At 30.7% G+C, this 16,722-nt stretch overlaps 2 protein-coding genes and 1 long non-coding RNA gene across 4 annotated transcripts; 2 read left to right on the forward strand and 1 right to left on the reverse strand.

Moving 5' to 3' along the window:
• Nucleotides 1–395: 395 nt before the first annotated feature.
• On the reverse strand, nucleotides 396–4,637 carry LOC110629598. Its single transcript, XR_002490244.2, has 3 exons — nucleotides 2,776–4,637; nucleotides 2,629–2,666; nucleotides 396–2,463 (listed from the first exon to the last, which is right to left on the reverse strand). It is a non-coding gene; the product is annotated as an uncharacterized LOC110629598 (long non-coding RNA).
• Nucleotides 4,638–9,224: 4,587 nt separating this feature from the next.
• Nucleotides 9,225–13,584, forward strand: LOC110630333 (autophagy-related protein 101). Of its 2 annotated transcripts, none has more exons than XM_021777776.2 (7): nucleotides 9,225–9,457; nucleotides 9,551–9,587; nucleotides 9,985–10,070; nucleotides 10,391–10,486; nucleotides 11,004–11,169; nucleotides 11,268–11,427; nucleotides 12,960–13,584. In XM_021777776.2, exons 1-7 carry the CDS (start codon nucleotides 9,425–9,427, stop codon nucleotides 13,033–13,035), a joined length of 654 nt encoding a protein of 217 aa, XP_021633468.1. In that variant the 5' UTR covers nucleotides 9,225–9,424; the 3' UTR covers nucleotides 13,036–13,584. The 2 variants fall into 2 exon arrangements, with proteins under 2 accessions (XP_021633468.1, XP_021633469.1); XM_021777777.2 differs by having other exon boundaries at nucleotides 9,226–9,457; nucleotides 12,900–13,584.
• Nucleotides 13,585–14,141: 557 nt separating this feature from the next.
• On the forward strand, nucleotides 14,142–15,508 carry LOC110629705 (methylesterase 10). The gene is made up of 3 exons (XM_021776794.2): nucleotides 14,142–14,746; nucleotides 14,847–14,984; nucleotides 15,111–15,508. Exons 1-3 carry the CDS (start codon nucleotides 14,384–14,386, stop codon nucleotides 15,399–15,401), a joined length of 792 nt encoding a protein of 263 aa, XP_021632486.1. The 5' UTR covers nucleotides 14,142–14,383; the 3' UTR covers nucleotides 15,402–15,508.
• Nucleotides 15,509–16,722: the final 1,214 nt, after the last annotated feature.

The raw sequence follows: 16,722 nt of genomic DNA on the forward strand, positions 1-16,722 counted from the left end.
ACCCTTTATATCAATAGAAAGAACCAAAACATGAATTTTATTTATAAACAAGTAATAATATTTTTCCTATTCAATATATAAAAGAAAATTTTGCTTTTTATATTATAAAAAAATTTTTAATTTTAAAAAATATATTAAAATATTTTTAAAATTTTAAAGTATATATTAATCAATCATTTCATTAATTTTAACCATTAAATATTTTATAATTCAATTTTTGAAATAAAAAAAAACTAATACATTGATAAATTTTTTAAAATATCTATTAATTAATCGTTTCATAAAAAATATTTTAAATTTTTTTATAATATTTAATAATTAAAATTAATTAATAAATTTTTTAAAATTTTTTAAATATTTTAATATATTTTTAAAATAGAGAAAGGAGACCGAATAATAATTTTTCTCATATAAAACTAATAAGTTAGTTTTAATCACTCTTCCTAATATTAATGTTAGATCAAGTCTTGATGATTTTTACATTGGAATTTCAAATATGGTAACTAATTTTAAGTGTTGATATATATTAAACCAAAAATCAAGGAATTTTCAGTAATTTATTATTTAAAATATTATAGGACAATAAGTGTGGACCCCAAGCATTATCAGTGGGTTGCACTATGAAACCTTATTACTAGTCCCACTCCCTCCATATGCTGTAGACCATGATTTGTCCAAATCAATAATTCAAATCCAAGAAGCTAGCATGTCCCTCTTGTTCATATTCAAATTTCCAATAAGGTAATAATAATACAACATCCAGGAGGCTTCAGTTGTTTGTGTTTTTTATGTACATATTCTCTCTCTGGGTCTATGGATCCTCGGATCTCGTTTTCAAAATCCATATAGGTTTCATGTACAGGACATTATCATTTGTATTTTGCAACCACAGCATTCATTTTCAATTGAAGAAGTGGGTGTAAAAACAGTGAGGGTACTCTATTTGAAAGGAGAAAAATGGATGGTTCTTATGATATACACTACATTCCCTAGCAAAAGGGTCCCCACCTTGAGCAATACAAAAGGACAGGTCACGCACAATGGGAATTCCAATGAAGGGTTCAAACTGACAAAAGTTAAGATGGACAAGATCCTTCCTGCAGTAGTACACAGATTATCTCTCTGGACAAAGTTGGCATGTGGGTTGTTTCTTATTGGAGCAAGTTGAACTTACAAAAGGTCTAGTGATAATAAATAATGAAGCTTGTTGGCACAGAGAATTTCTTACTGACATGTCAACAACACTCCCATGCTAATCCAAAGTTTCTGTTACCAAGACTAGATTTGGTTCTCTATGGAAGTTTGCATTTTGATGCAGGGCTTCAGTAATAAAAAGCAACCCATTTATGTGTTACATTTAAATAAGATTCAAAGTTCAGTTTCCATGTGATTAAACCATTGTAGTGAGACAGTGATCTACATTGAAGATCCCAAACATTATGGGAAATTGCAAAATCGAATGTGATTTACTATTAACCAAATCTATGTTTTAAAAGCAGTGAAACTATTGAATTAGAAAGTGGGTACAATGTGTTTGGGCTGAATGACTATAGTCTAGAATAAAAGAATGCTTTGGAAATTATGTCAGATATCCTATCAGGAACCAAGAAATCTGGGAAACTCATGGAGACCATCATTGAACATTCTGTCTAAACTAGATTATTTTTATATACATTATCTTAAAAGAAATATAAAATATATTTCGAGTTTATCTCATGAGAATTTTACTGGTATCTTAACTAGAATGCTACTCCAATTATTTAGGCAGCATGATGTCATATCACGATGTCAAGTGTAGAGTGGATGTGTACATCCCAAATACAGCCAAACAAGCATCTCATTGGAAGCCCTAAAATCCAAAACGTGAGAACAAAATGTTTCTTGTGTTCTGAAATTTCTGGTAGCTAAAGAACAAAAAATTGCTGAAAATTGAGAATACCCAAAAGAAGAGAAATAAAATAGAAGAATAAGATCGTACCTCAAGGATAGCCATACTGATCTGTCCAGAAAAGGAGGAAGAAGTGGAAAAGATCAATGATCATCTAGGGATTCTACGTTCACGTCAAGCTATTTTTATCAGTTCTCAAAATAAAACAAAACAATATGATTCACCAACAAATTAAAAATGAGGCCCAATATGATGCATCTTAAAATTCCAGCCCTTTCGGAAAAGACAGAAGGATCCACACCTAAGTTTCTCTTGGTCCATGTCAATCACATAATTTATGTGGTGGCATCAAATATGGAATTTCTCAGAAAATTATGCTCTACAACTTGCGTGTAGAAAAGCCCATATCAAAGAGATTAGATCATAACAGATTGTAATGGCCTGCGTTTGATTCTTTTTTTAATAACAAAACAACAATAGCCAAATTACTCAAATTTATGGTTTGATGACGATTTAAATAGAACGTATATAAAACAATCCATAAGTGAATTAGGAACTAACAGGTGTTTCTGCACCTGCACAATGAGACAGAACTGAAATCACTTTCTAAATAAGAGCATCAAAAAGTAAACTAAGAACTGGGACATACAACAGAAATTTTAATCTATATGTAAACAAATATCTAAGATCATATAACCATATTAGAAATTGAATAAAAGCAAGGGTCTCTTCGTTGGTACCTAAAAGTAAGTGCAAGTCACTTTCATTTCTATCATACCTACCATGACATGAACATGAGGATAAACATGACAAGCCTTACGAGATATTTGGTGAAGATGCAAATGGCATATCAGCACAGTAAACTTCAAATTTATAATAAAACAAACCTGACTACTGATGGTAAACTTGGAAAAACAATGACACATGGAGCCCACATTGATTGTTGATGAGATAGGAAGACAATCCCACGGAGGACTAATAGCTTTGCAATTAAATAAATAACCATGAGATCAAATTGGATCTTAAAATGAACCTTGTAATTCTTTCGATTTCAATTCTCATTCCCAAATGAAATTACTAATTGCTAAATAGTGTCGACTTTGAAGAAATCTTCTCGCCAACAATGTTAATTTTTCTCTTCCTATCCCATTTCCCAATCTTTAACTTTGTGCCCATGATTAAATGGGCTTGAACAACTTCCACATTTGAGAACCATAAAACCTTTGAATTTCACTTCTATGTATCTGCAATATTGCCAGCATCATTATTATCATTTAAGTTCACAAAGAATTAAGATGAAATAAAGCGGTGCACACCATCAATTGCTTAAGAATTACTATGGCTGCAGCAGCATAAGCTGAGTCGGAAACAAATATATATATAAAAAAAAAAAAAAAAAAAAAAAAAATTCAACATCGTTGCAACAAAATTATCACATGAGCTTAAATTTCCAATATCCAACCTGCATGTAACAAGAATTTTAACTACTAAACGATCAATCAACAAGGACTTTTCCCCAACATGAAAATTGGATCCAGCTTGAAGAATCCTTTTATGCCAAGTTATTGATTTGGGACTGTGTCACATGGCTTCTCCATCACTTTATTCTGAACAATTTCTTCTTGTTTTTAAAAAAATAGGTAAGATCCTATCACTACTATCAGTTCTTATGTTAATCCTAACTGACAAATGGCAGAGTGATGGATGGATAGAGATGAGGTGTTCCACACATCAAACAATCATAACCCTCATGGGTTATAAAAATATTGAAATTGATTTTCTTTTCTTGTCATTTACATGACTAGTTTACTCAAATAGTTCATCACCTAATGAATGGCTCATAGTAAAGGTGTTGAGGTATCTCCATCCATCAATCTTAATCATATCGCATATAAATCATGCAAATTTGACTTTTTGTAGTTTACCTTGCCTACTTTAGTCCAGCAATCTAAGCAGAAATCAATTAACATGCACAATTTGGAAATCCTTTTATCTTTCCTATCATTTGGTTTCTGGATTGTTTGCAGTCCTTGCCAGGGGGAAATGAACAAAGAAAAGAAAAGCACAATGCTTAGTTAGCATATGCTGAAACAGGTATTGAATCTGTGGTGTACAGCCCAGGTTGCAGAGTATCTATTTTCTATTATCAGGCAGAAACGAAATCCAGTTAGTGAGATGTTCCTCTCTAGCCAAAACAAACTGAGCAGAGAATCATTCACCACAAATCGTCTCTATATTTGAATGTAAAAGAGGGAATGCTTATAATGAATTACAAAATGCACCAACTGCATGATTATCAATTATATATATTTTAGAAAGAGACCAAGAAATATATAATAAAGATTATTAAAAGAATCAGTCTGCCGATAAAAATATCATTCTTATGATATAAGTGTGACAACATTGTCATTTTACCCTCACCATGGGCAACAAAGAATGACCCTATGTCCATAAATTAACCATCTACTCATCCAAAATCATCAATATAACTAATCACACCTCTGATTGTATGGGAGCATCCAAAAACTAGTTATTGAATGAAAGGGGGAAAAACTTCTTAATAAATAAAATTACTCAAGCCAATGCCTCATTGTAAGTGAGCTGTGTGCATCGTGCATAATACATTCATGTTATAGCTGGTGGCTATATCAAATGAAAAGTCACAAGAATCTGAAGAGGGCCCCTTTAGTCAATAAGAAGATTATCATTGTCATTTATAATATTATTACATTGTCCTACTAGAAAGCTTCTACTAGAAAGCTTATGCTAAGTGTTAAATTTGGGTCAGACCTAACTCACCCCAAAAGCTAGCTCAAGGAGTAGGGCTCATATAAGGGGCACATTACTCCTTTTCACAACCGATGTGGGATTCCACACACCCCTCACGCCCATAATTTTTACTGGTGCATGACATATTTATGAGAGGCCCAAAATTTGGGTAAGACTTAACTTATCCCAAAAGTTAGCATAAGGAAGGGGATTGCCTATGGCTCATATAAGGGGCACATTAATCCTTTCCACAATCGACAACACTAAGGAAAGTTGACTGGTGTCAATGCCTTTGGTTGTTGATGTAAACTTATGTCCCTACACTCAAGCCAGCACATAAATCTCATCAATTTTCTGACTACTGAAGGCAATCTAGAGATATTGAACACAATTTTCAGCATGCTACTATAGCATCAGAAAAATAAAATCATTAAACTAATCAAGTTTGGTTATAACAGACACTATAACAGAGATTTCTTAGTAAATTACACACTCATTTCCTTCTCTCTGTATATTCATTTAAACAACAGTCAGTCAACCAGGTAATGATGATCAGAACCATAAACGTTCACAGTAAAGAACAAACAGGCAAAGAAGTAAGCCACACAAGGGAGAAATTAGTCTTCAACAGTAACAAATTACCACATTAGTCCAAATGAAGCATAAATCAGTCCAGCTCACTAATCAACTCACAAACAACTTAAACCATTAGTTTTAAGCAGTTAAATTACAATAGGCAAAAAAAATTTAGAAGACAGCTATGAATTGTGAATGAGCATAGATTGCATAAGCACAGAATCAGCGAAATTAACCAGTAAAAGCCATAGAACTAGTGTCATCGGAATTGAAATTGGAGCTTGAATAATGATCTTCCTTTGAAAATTGAAATGTAAGGTGAAATTAACAAGGGAAATCAGAAAAGATAAGAAGTAAAATTAGATATTTGAATTGAAAAACCCTAGGCTTGACCTTGAGCCTTATTCAGGGACGAGGAAGAAAGGTATGGCTTCGCGCAGAGGCGGGAGACGCTTGGGTTTTTACTTGCCTTCTATATTGAGTGAATTTACTATTAACGGGGGTGTTTGGTTTAGCCTATTAGTTAAACAGTTGATGTTTGTTAAAAAAATTTAAATCCATAGACAGCTAGTACAAGGTCCATGATCTGTATTTTGAATCAATTTAACAATCAGAAAGGTTTAGCTTTTATTTTTTATTTTCACTATATTATTTTTCAAAAATTTATTAATTATAATTTTATAAATTTTTTTGAAATAAAATTATAATTTTATAAATTAAATTTTTATTAATAAATTTTTTAAATTGTAAGAAATAAAAAATAAATTAAAATTACTATAAATAATAATTAAAATAGTTATAATATTTTTTTAATTTATATATTTATTATTATATTTTAAAGTTATGTATATATATGATAAAGTTATATTTATTTTTTTAATTGTTATATATATTACATAATAAATTAATATTTAATTTATTACTATAATAAATTAAAATATAACTCATTTTACATCCCAAAATTAAGGGTTAGACATAATTTACTAAATGTCTAGAATATATTTTATCCGTTCTATATAATTTTATCCATTTAACTTTTTTATTGTATCAAAATTATTGTAATTTTTTTAAAATTATAATAACATATAAATTTATTATTATAATTCTATTTTATTTTATTTTATTTTTAAAAAATTTTTCAATATATTTTTTAATATTTAATAAAATTTAATATATTTAAAATAAGTATAATTAAAAAATTAATAAAAAAATTATATTTTTTAATATTTGTGAAAAATAAAATGAATAAAAATTATGAAAATAAGTGAATATTAATTAAAATCACCTATTAATTCTAGGTTAAATTAAACAAACCCTAATTAAAAATTAGTGGAGGCAGAAAAGCTGAATAAATTATGATATAATATAATATTATTTTTTAATAATAAAATGTTACTTTTAAATTTGAAGTATAAAAAATTTAATATTTTGATTAATATAAAACTAGTAAATAATTTTTTAAATTGCAAAAATAAAATTTTATTATATAGAAATAATATTTTATTTATTAAATAAATAATATTATATTATATTAAGTAAAGATTTATTTGACCGTCGAGTAAAATTATATAAGTTTAATTATAAAAAAATTAAATTGAGATTTATTTTATTATTAGCATATACATATATATGTATATATATATATATATATATATATATATAAAAGCTTTGTTGATGAAAAAACATTTAATCATTTAAACTATATTGTTTGGGTTAACTGAATTTGATTGAATATCGTTTCTGTTTTGTTGTTGAAATATTATTTTTAAAATTTTATCTTGATTAAAATAATAAATAATTTTTGAAATATAACAATTAGAGAAATTAATATTTTTATTAAAAAATTAGTTTATTAAGATAGGAGTAATTGAATTGGATTGAATATAGTTTTTCCTTTAAATTTTTATTTTTTGATTTGATTAAAAATAATAAATATTTTATTAATTTAAATTATATGAACTCTAAATTCAGAACAAATTTAATAAATTAGGACCATTTTAAATTATGTTTAACACCCAAAATATTAAATAAAAAATTTTAAAAAATATAAAATATCATAATATTACAAAAAAAAAAATCTCATATCAAATAGTAGTAGCACTAAGTAGTTATCTTAATACGACGATAAGCATTTAGCATTTCACAAAATCTGAATGATATACATCCAACTCATGTTGTCATGCATAATTTATTGCGAATAATAATAATTTTTTAAATGTTGATTTAAAATTTTATAAAAAAATTTACAAATCTGAGTTTCTCTAAAGATTTGCCATACATTTTACTTACTAAGTTATGATTATTCTGCACATGATAAAAGTAATATTAATAAGTATCAACCGATTATCCTCATTCCATATTATGACATTTAGAAAAATCAAGTTAAAGAATTAAGTAAAGTCAAATAAAAGATACCTCATTGTTCAATCTATTAACACTAAGTTAGACCATACAAAATTTTAGATGCACATGTCCCTATTATTCTAAATTAACATGTATTAAAAAATAAAAATTAGTCTTAACCAACTAAATATTAAAGGATTCAATTGCTTACATATAATGGGTTATGGAAAAATATCTACTATAGTACGAACTACTCAATTTTACCTTATATATATAGGGAGAAAATAAAAATTTTAACTCTATTAGAAATCCAACTTACATTTTGTTTTCGATATCAACTTTTATTTTCATTTTAGGATAACTTTAAACACTTATTGCTCAGAACAATTACTCACCCTATATACTAAGCTTATTCAATGCCATCTACTTTTGATCATACTCATATCCCACATGTCTTGATCTTATTCTTTCTGTGAATCTAGTAATATTAAAGGGTGATATGCATATTCTTTTACACTGTTTCCAGCTTAGGATTGTTGACTAAAAATTGATATCTATATGATCTATCGGTTACTTTTTTTATCAACCTTCTTGCACCATCTATTATTTTTTATGACTAATGGAGAACAAATTGAAAAAACTTGTGTCTTTTATTTGGAAATTGTAAAGTCAAAAAAATCTTTTTACATAGCACAATAAGAGTAGTAACATAAGAGTAGTACCATGCAAAATATTACTATATGTTATCAAAATTCTAAATAATTGGTGCCATGTTAATGAATCCACACCTCAAGCAGATGAAGGAAATCATGGCATACAAAATGTAAGGTGGCACAAACCAACAAGAGGGCGCTTGAAGTGCAATGTCGATTCATCCCTTTATAATCAAGAGTACAAGTCTTCTTTTAGGACTCTTTGCTAGAAATTATGAAAGGAATGTTCATAGAAGGCTATTTATCATTTAGACTTTTGAGTTTTGAATACATCTTTTTGTGGCTAGTTCAAATTAATAGAATTAGGTTAATATTGAAATAGATTCCAATATTGTGGTAGATGATGTCCACTCACCAAATGAAAATTTATCTGAATTTGGATTATACCACTCACCTTGACATTTAGATTAATTATTAAGGGATGCAGACAGCTACTCTTACAAGGATGTAATTGGACCTTGCATTGAATTTAGAAAAAAACTAATAATAAATAATATTTAATATTTAATAATGAAATAAATTAATATTTATATTAAAATGTATTTTTTATGAAGATAGATCGATTTAAATTTAATTGAGAAGATTAAAGGCTAATTTAAATATAAATATGAAATTGAACTACTTAAATTTTGATGAAAAATCCATATGTTTTTGGACTTTTTGTCAATAAATAAATAAATGCTTAAGGGTCTCAAAGCTAAGAGCATCACTTGTAAAAACAACCCAATTTACTGAGATAATAAGATATTCAAACTTTATTTTATCATTTAAAACTCTTAATTTTTATTTAACATAATTTTTTTAATTTGCAATAGTTAGAATAATTCGTTGATATGAACATAAAATGAAATTTGAATATTTTATCGTCTGTTTAAATTATTTAAAAAATAAAAATAAAAAAGCTCAACTTTAAAGTACAGTTTCTGTATTTACTATTTACCATTTTTAGGTCAGTAGTTCGACAAGGAGTAGATCACTGCCCTACGCCAAACTCCACCGACGACTTTACCTTGCTTCACCAATCGTTCGTTGCCCACCTTTCATCAATCCACTTCAAAAAATCTCCAAGCTTTCCAATTTCAATTTTAGATTAATCTATATCAGTCTTTGCTCAATTTTCTCAGCAACGATCATCATGAACTGCGAAGTCTGCCAACTCAAAGAACTGGTACATCAAAATCGAACTATCAAATCGTTTTCTTTTTTTAATTCCCGCTCAAAATTAGATATTTGATTGAGAATTGTAATTTAATGCGAGCAGGAGGTGGAGCACTTTGAGATACGGGAAGTTCTACGCTGTAAGTAAAAGCCCTGTTAAAATTGGGCGTTTGAATTAGGAATTTGAAGTGGAAAGCTGTCGTTTTTTTTTTTACTAGGTTTTTTCCCCCTCTTTTTGTTTGTTGAGTTTGGCTTGAAGATGTTCATAGATGCACATGCTCAAACTCTTTTTTATCTTCAAATTTTACTAAATTTAACGAGGTTGCGTAACTGGGCAGTGGAAAAAAAAAAAAGCTGCTTGAATTGATTTTGGCTTTGGCTGTTGGAGAATTGTGTTTTATGATTGTTGCCGTTTTGTCATGTCATAGTTCTTTGTAATTCATATTCGAAAACTCTTATCTCCCTCTCGGTTTTGCTTTTGCCTTTTAAGTCTTTGTGTGTCTTGTTTCCAAATTGATGAGGTGAAATGGGTTGCAGGCATATTACATACAATTGTCTTTCATCGGGCTTTGGGTCTTGTCCGGCCTAAAGACATAGATTTGGAGCTCTTTGAAATTACATATGTAAGTGATTCTAGAAATCCTCATATTATTTGATAGATATTACTCAGCTAGAAGTTTTTTCTTTTTCTATCATGATAATATTTATTAAACATAAAGTTAGTAATGAGAAAGTGCTGGACATGGATAATGTAGATTAGAAGATGAAACTGTTGATACCCCTCTCCCCTCCCCTGGCCCGGGTATATATGTCCTTTACATGTATAACATAGTTATTTGAGATTAATCTAACTAGTAATAAATTATATGTTGGTATATTTCTTGTTGGCAACATTTTTGTGTTTGTCCTTTGTCACTGCCCTAATTATTCTCTTACTGCATAGGTGCAATGTGGGGATTTCGAAGTTGAAAAGAAAATAGATGAGAAGATTGAGCAGTTTGTAAGTTGGGTTGAGAAACACCCAAATAAGAAAAGCCAGGTCTGTGTGCCAAATACTTCTAAGTTAATACAAACATTTAGGTTATTAGTATCTTAAGTTTCTATATATCCTTGTTATTTCCATGGCGGGTGATTGATGGTGAATGGAAGTGCTTCAGTCCTGTATGTTATGCTTCCTACGTAGCCAGGTATAAAATATTTGGTGTCATATGCTGTATGTGGAAAAGAGTCCAATAGCCAAAGTTCAACTAGATTGGGATAACATGTAGTTAAGTTGAGTTATTCTGCATTGCTATTTGGCAAGGATGCAAGCATTTAATCCCTTTTCTCATCATTAAGGATCTTTTAAGCGTCCTGGTGGCACCAACATTTTAGCGTTTCTGCATAATGCATGTTTTGTTTTTGGTACGCCTCATCTTGTGAACCACTATGGTTGATAATGATCAAAGTTCTATCTTGTTTTATAGACCATCATTTCATCTCTTTTAGGTACAATAGCAATGTTGTGTCTTTTTGCGATCTTTATATTGTTTGTTTACTTCTGAGTTATGATGCAGATATGTTTGTCCTTTTATGAAGTGAAAAGCAAGCAGCCATCGTGGTTCACTAACAAAATTGAACGACTATATTGGGAACAGTGGTATGTCAATTTGAATGTGACTCAACACCCAAAACCACACTCTGGAAAGTCTCATCATTCTAAAATGGTGGCTGACCCTGGAGGTAGGATCACTCATATGCCTAGAACGGTTAACCATGTTACAGGAAAAGTTGCTTCCTTTTTCTTTGTTTTATATATTTATTTTTTGCTCATGCTGCAGAGAGTGCATACGAGGAGAGGAGTGTTCGTAGAGCATCACTTGAAGCATCTCTTCATGAGGTTTTGTTCCAAATAATAAAATTTGTGAATGAGAAAAAAGATCACGTCCCCTCCATATCTGAGGGTGTCATCTATTTTCCTTATGAAATTACCATACCAAGGTCAGTTCTTCTTCAATTTTTCCTCTCCGTGTGATGCATTTTGATGTTGGTTATATTATTTTACCTATTATGCATGTTGTGTTGGTGAAGCTTTGTTTTATTTATTTATTTTTTTTGCCACAAGCATCTTTTGGAGCTTGACTTTGCACGAAAAGTCATTCTCACTTTTTGTTGCCTCTCATATGATTCCTGAACTTTATAAAAGATTTACTATTGAACCTTTGACCTTGTAAAAGTGAAAACTATTATACCTCAACTGTATAAAAATTTTAATGAATAATCAAAGTGGTGCAAGTAATGTTCACATGTTGACCAATGGCAAGGGTTAAATAGTTATATATTTATAAAGTTCAGGTTTCAAATGAGATATCACTAAAGGTGGGGGTGCCAAGTGATTTTTTATGTAGAAGTCAGGAGTTGAAAGATGGTTTCAGCCTTTGTCTTGTTTTATTCTTTGAACTATTTTAATATTCTCGATCTCTTGTAAAGTAACAGTCGTTTTGTTCTGGAGGTCTTTTGTTAGTATGTTGGCAATGTTGTGCTTATACAGTTGCTTATAAGTTTGTGAAATTTTGATATGACCATTTACTTATTTTGTAAATTTTGAATATAAGAAACAACATATAGTTTAAACTGTGTATTTAGGAAGTAAAACATATTTAGCCGTCAAAATTGTTCACAATTGAAGAAAGGAAATTGAAATTTGAAGGCAGAGTAAACAATAGCTATTGTTGAAAAAATTTATTTCTATTAATTCAAGAATGGAAGTTGATACTATGATTGCTGATGCAATTCTGCTAAATATTCTTTCATTTGTTAACAAACTTGTATTAGACCAACTACTATAGTAATGTATCTAATATCTTTGCTTATTCCTTGGAACTGCAATATGGTTTATATATTTCCTTTGCATTAACGGTCAGTGCTTAAGGGGAGGGAGGGTTATTGAGGTGCAATCTTGTGCGTGGGATGGATAGTTATTGGTGGTAGTACATCATGGAAGGGGAGGCATAATGAAGTCAATATACTTTTGTGAATGAAACTTTTTTCAGTCAATTGAATAACGAGAGCTACTAGTTTACTTGAGGATGAGAAATATGGAATTTGTAAAGTGCACATAAAAAGTGATAGGAAGCTCCAGAGCTGTCATTTGTAGATACTATTGATTTTGGGATCAGTATGTATCGCATAGTTCGAAGGTTCAGTCAAACCCTACTGCTCCTTCGTTTTTCATCTCCTTCTCTTAATAGTCTATTCTTCCATTCTCCACCTGCTGCTAACCAAAACCATTTAAACCCATTGAGTTGTCCCTTAGCAAGGGGATTCGTATGAGAGATGATTGAAGCCTGTGGCATCTAATAAGCTGAGGTTGTCTTTATGCTAATTACATTCAGCATTCTAGGTTATAACTGACTGCTCTTGATGTCCTTGTTCTGTTAATGAGAAACTGCTGTGTCTCTACTTTCTGTTAGGAAATTTCTCTGAAGCACATGATTAGACTGCTGAGTTAACATTATACTGCCATTACTCAGTTCATCGGATTCTGCGTTTGGGATGGACATGATCAAGAGGATGCTACAGACAGGGCATCCAACTATGCTCAGCTGATTGTAGTAGTCGGCCCCTGAAAGTATATTCGTCAAGTTGCAGGTTCAGAAGGGGGTGTTTACTCTGTTCATGATGTGTTGAAACCTGTAAATTCATCGCATTGTGAAGAACAAAGCTACGGGATAGTGATTGATTCACTGAAAAAGTGATTGCTAAGTGCAAGTTCAGTTAGTTACCATTGTAAATATTCGGGTTTCGCAACTTTTCCATGGTCCCTTGGTTGCTTTTCTCCTCCACATGATGGTGATACCACTTTCGGTCTATGAATAGAATGCCATAATTGTCATAATTTGTACTATATTGAAATGATTATGTGGTCCTTGATCCACAGTGTCTGGTCATGAATAGTAATCTGTGGCTTTGGCTTCAAAATAATTCGGATTGCCACACTGGACTACATTCTCATGCACATTGGAATCGTTTACCCTAATTGATATGAGGGAAGATTACAAAATCCTGCTGTTTAGTATATTTGTCAGCATGAATTGCTTGAATGAAATCACTGTAATTTTATAAATTGTGGAATAAAATTTCACACAATTTAATTTAGATTTGTTGTTATAAAACAGTTAGTATTTTACTACGGAATTCAATTTGTCATAATTTTCCATCAAATAATTTAAACAGCAAATTGCGGTTTAGTTTAGTTGTGGGATATAAATGATAGCGGATTGATTATAACCGGTTAATTTTAAGTGTGTTTTAAATGTATAATGTAAAAAAATTAATAAAGTATATATCAAGTTATTTATTTTATTATTGAAATTATATATATATATATATATATTAAAATTTATTTATAGATTAATTGGACCATAAAGACCTAACAATGTGTTCTTTGTTTTAACTTTGAATTTATGGTTTTAATTTTTTTTAATTTTGTGTGCAATTTTGTTTAAATTTTGAATCAACAATTGAACATAATAATACTATTTTTTTAAATTATTCGATATTTAAAATTTATATTTAGATTTGAAGGCTTGCAGAATAAAAAATAATAATTTTTTTAAATTTAAAAAATATTTTATATTTAGTGTTAAAATTCAAAATGATTCTTACTTTTACTAGATAATAAATATGTGATATTCTATCTCGCCCACTGATTATATTTGAAAAAGCCTAACAGCAGCGCAGCAGCGTTTTTCTCGTTCTAGACAATTTGGATGGGATGTTTACCTGTAAGAAAACCAACAACAACCATGAAACCGACAGTCTCACATTAAGCATGGCCTCAGCAAATTCTCCCATGTCCCATTTTTATATCAACATGTGAAACCATCCCCTCCCTCACCTCTCTTAAATTGATAAAAAAGCAATAACCTCTTCAGCCTATGATAGAAATTCCAACATGGAGAGTGGGAAACACTTTGTTTTGGTCCATGGAGCTTGCCACGGAGCTTGGTGCTGGTTCAAACTTGTGAACATGCTTAAACTTGCTGGTCACCAGGTCACTGCCTTGGACCTCGGTGCTTCTGGGGTTCATAAGAGGCAGCTCGATGAGATTTCTTGTGTTGCGGATTACGTGCACCCACTAATGGAGTTCATGGATTCTCTCCCTCAAGATGAGAAAGTGATTTTGGTTGGTCATAGCTATGGTGGGCTCTGTATTTCCCTAGCCATGGAGAACTTTCCCGAGAAAATTTTGGTTGCTGTATTTGTCTCGGCTTATATGCCCCATCTCAAGTCTCCTCCCGGATCTCTCATACAACAAGTAAATTAATTAAACACAGTCCTCAATCATCTGTATATGTTCTTGGAATTAACTCCTTTCTTCTTCTTCTTCTTCTTCTTCTGGTTTAATTTTGTTGCAGTACTTCAAAAGGACTTCAGCAGAGTCATTGATGGATTGCCATTTTACATTTGCTAAAGGTCTGGAAAAGCCTCCAACTTCAGCAATCTTTGGTCCACAATACATGAAAGCTAAGTTGTACAAACACTGTAAACCAGAGGTAATTAATTATATGTTCTGAAACTCCAACTCAAGACCTTACAGTTTACAGACGACTAAATATTATGAGTATAAAGATTACCAATTATCTTAAAGCATTTTCAAGTTAGCCTCTTTGTGTGTGCAGGATCTTGAACTGGCAAAGATGTTGATAAGACCAACAGGGTTATTCTTGGAAGACTTTGCCGATGATTCTCTGCTGACTGAAATGAAATTCGGGTCTGTGAATCGGGTTTTTGTAGTTTGCGAGGATGATGAAGTGATGATGGAGGAATTTCAGGAAGACATGATCAAGAGAAATCCACCTAAAGAAGTGAAGGTGATTAAGGAATGTGGACATATGGTCATGCTTTCAAAACCTAAAGAGCTTTGCCAGTGCTTGGAGGACATTGCTCACAAGTTTAGTAATTTGCCATAGCATGAAAATTATTTAGTGTATCCTACGTATGTACTCTATTATATATAAAAATACAGGTCTTATTATTTATAATTCAAAAAAAAAAATATATCAATCGCTTTATTGACTATTTAAAATATTAATGATGAAATTATTGATCATTTAAGAAATTTACAGTAATTTGTGCATAGCCAAGAGAAATTAATTGTTGTCAAATCTTATAGCAGTGTAATATCTTGTCATTCTCAGTTCCAACTATATTATTAAATGTCTGCCGGTTTGAAGAAAATAGAAAATGCATTATAAAGCTATTAATTTTTGTGGGGTTTAGATGTTGTGAGAAATTAAGTGTGTGATGTAATAAAATTTTTAAATATTAAAGCATGATTGGAAATGCTTAGTCATGATTACTTGAGCAATATTGAAATAAATATTCATCATGATAATGATGCGTCACCTCCACCTCTACAAACAAAAGAAATTCAAATTATATAGGGCTATATATGAGATATTATATAATACATCAATTATCAAATAACACATCTATAGTGGGAATGGAAGACTATTATGAGAAGGATTCAGGTTGGAAATGGAAGACTATACGAAACAGGCAGTAGTGACCTCGAACATTCCAGAATCCATGCTTGAGGAGAAAATGGAAGACTATTATGAGTAGCATTCAGGTTGGAAATGGAACAAGTCTGCACATTTGCTCCAACCCTCTATTCTTTTAGATATGGCGGAAACTATTGTTATTTATTTGAATTTCAAAACTGTAAATTTATAAAGTTACAATAAAATTTAGAATAGCTAAAAACTAGTGACCACTACTGCCACTACTTGCTTAATAATAAAACAAAAAATCTTGCTGAAAATCAGTTAAAAAATAGGACAATCCTAAAGATCAGGACTGCATGGAACAAGTCCTGATTCACTTGCTAACATTCTCCTCCTGGATCAGGAGCTGCATACTCCCAGCTTCTCTCTGAGAAATTCAAATCTGCTAACATGAAGTGATTTTGTAAATATGTCTGCGATCTGATTTTCTGTGTTGCAGTATACTAACTTCACTTCAGCACTGTTTTGGACTTCTCTCAAGTAATAAAACTTAACATTAAAATGCTTAGTTCTTTCATGGAACACTGGATTTTGAGATATAGCTATGGCAGCTTGATTATCTACAAATATCACAGTGCTGTCATTTTCCTTCAACTGCAAATCCACCATAATCTTCCTAAGCCATAGTGCTTGATTAGCGGCAGCTGTTGCTGCTACGAACTCAGCTTCTGCAGTTGATTGTGCCACAATCTCCTGTTCCTTGGAACACCAAGAAAAGTACCCT

This window comes from Manihot esculenta, chromosome 13, assembly GCF_001659605.2.
Source record: "Manihot esculenta cultivar AM560-2 chromosome 13, M.esculenta_v8, whole genome shotgun sequence".
Lineage (NCBI taxonomy): Eukaryota > Viridiplantae > Streptophyta > Magnoliopsida > Malpighiales > Euphorbiaceae > Manihot > Manihot esculenta.

What these genes read in the sequence shown, in the direction of transcription:
- LOC110630333 (XM_021777776.2), top strand. Translation starts at nt 9,425, where the DNA reads ATGAACTGCGAAGTCTGCCAACTCAAAGAACTG. An exon ending in GATACGGGAAGTTCTACGCT is followed by an intron (nt 9,588 to 9,984) that starts GTAAGTAAAAGC and finishes AATGGGTTGCAG; the next exon opens with GCATATTACATACAATTGTC. An exon ending in AATGGTGGCTGACCCTGGAG is followed by an intron (nt 11,170 to 11,267) that starts GTAGGATCACTC and finishes CTCATGCTGCAG; the next exon opens with AGAGTGCATACGAGGAGAGG.
- LOC110629705 (XM_021776794.2), top strand. Translation starts at nt 14,384, where the DNA reads ATGGAGAGTGGGAAACACTTTGTTTTGGTCCATGGAGCTTGCCACGGA. An exon ending in CCGGATCTCTCATACAACAA is followed by an intron (nt 14,747 to 14,846) that starts GTAAATTAATTA and finishes ATTTTGTTGCAG; the next exon opens with TACTTCAAAAGGACTTCAGC. An exon ending in ACAAACACTGTAAACCAGAG is followed by an intron (nt 14,985 to 15,110) that starts GTAATTAATTAT and finishes TTGTGTGTGCAG; the next exon opens with GATCTTGAACTGGCAAAGAT.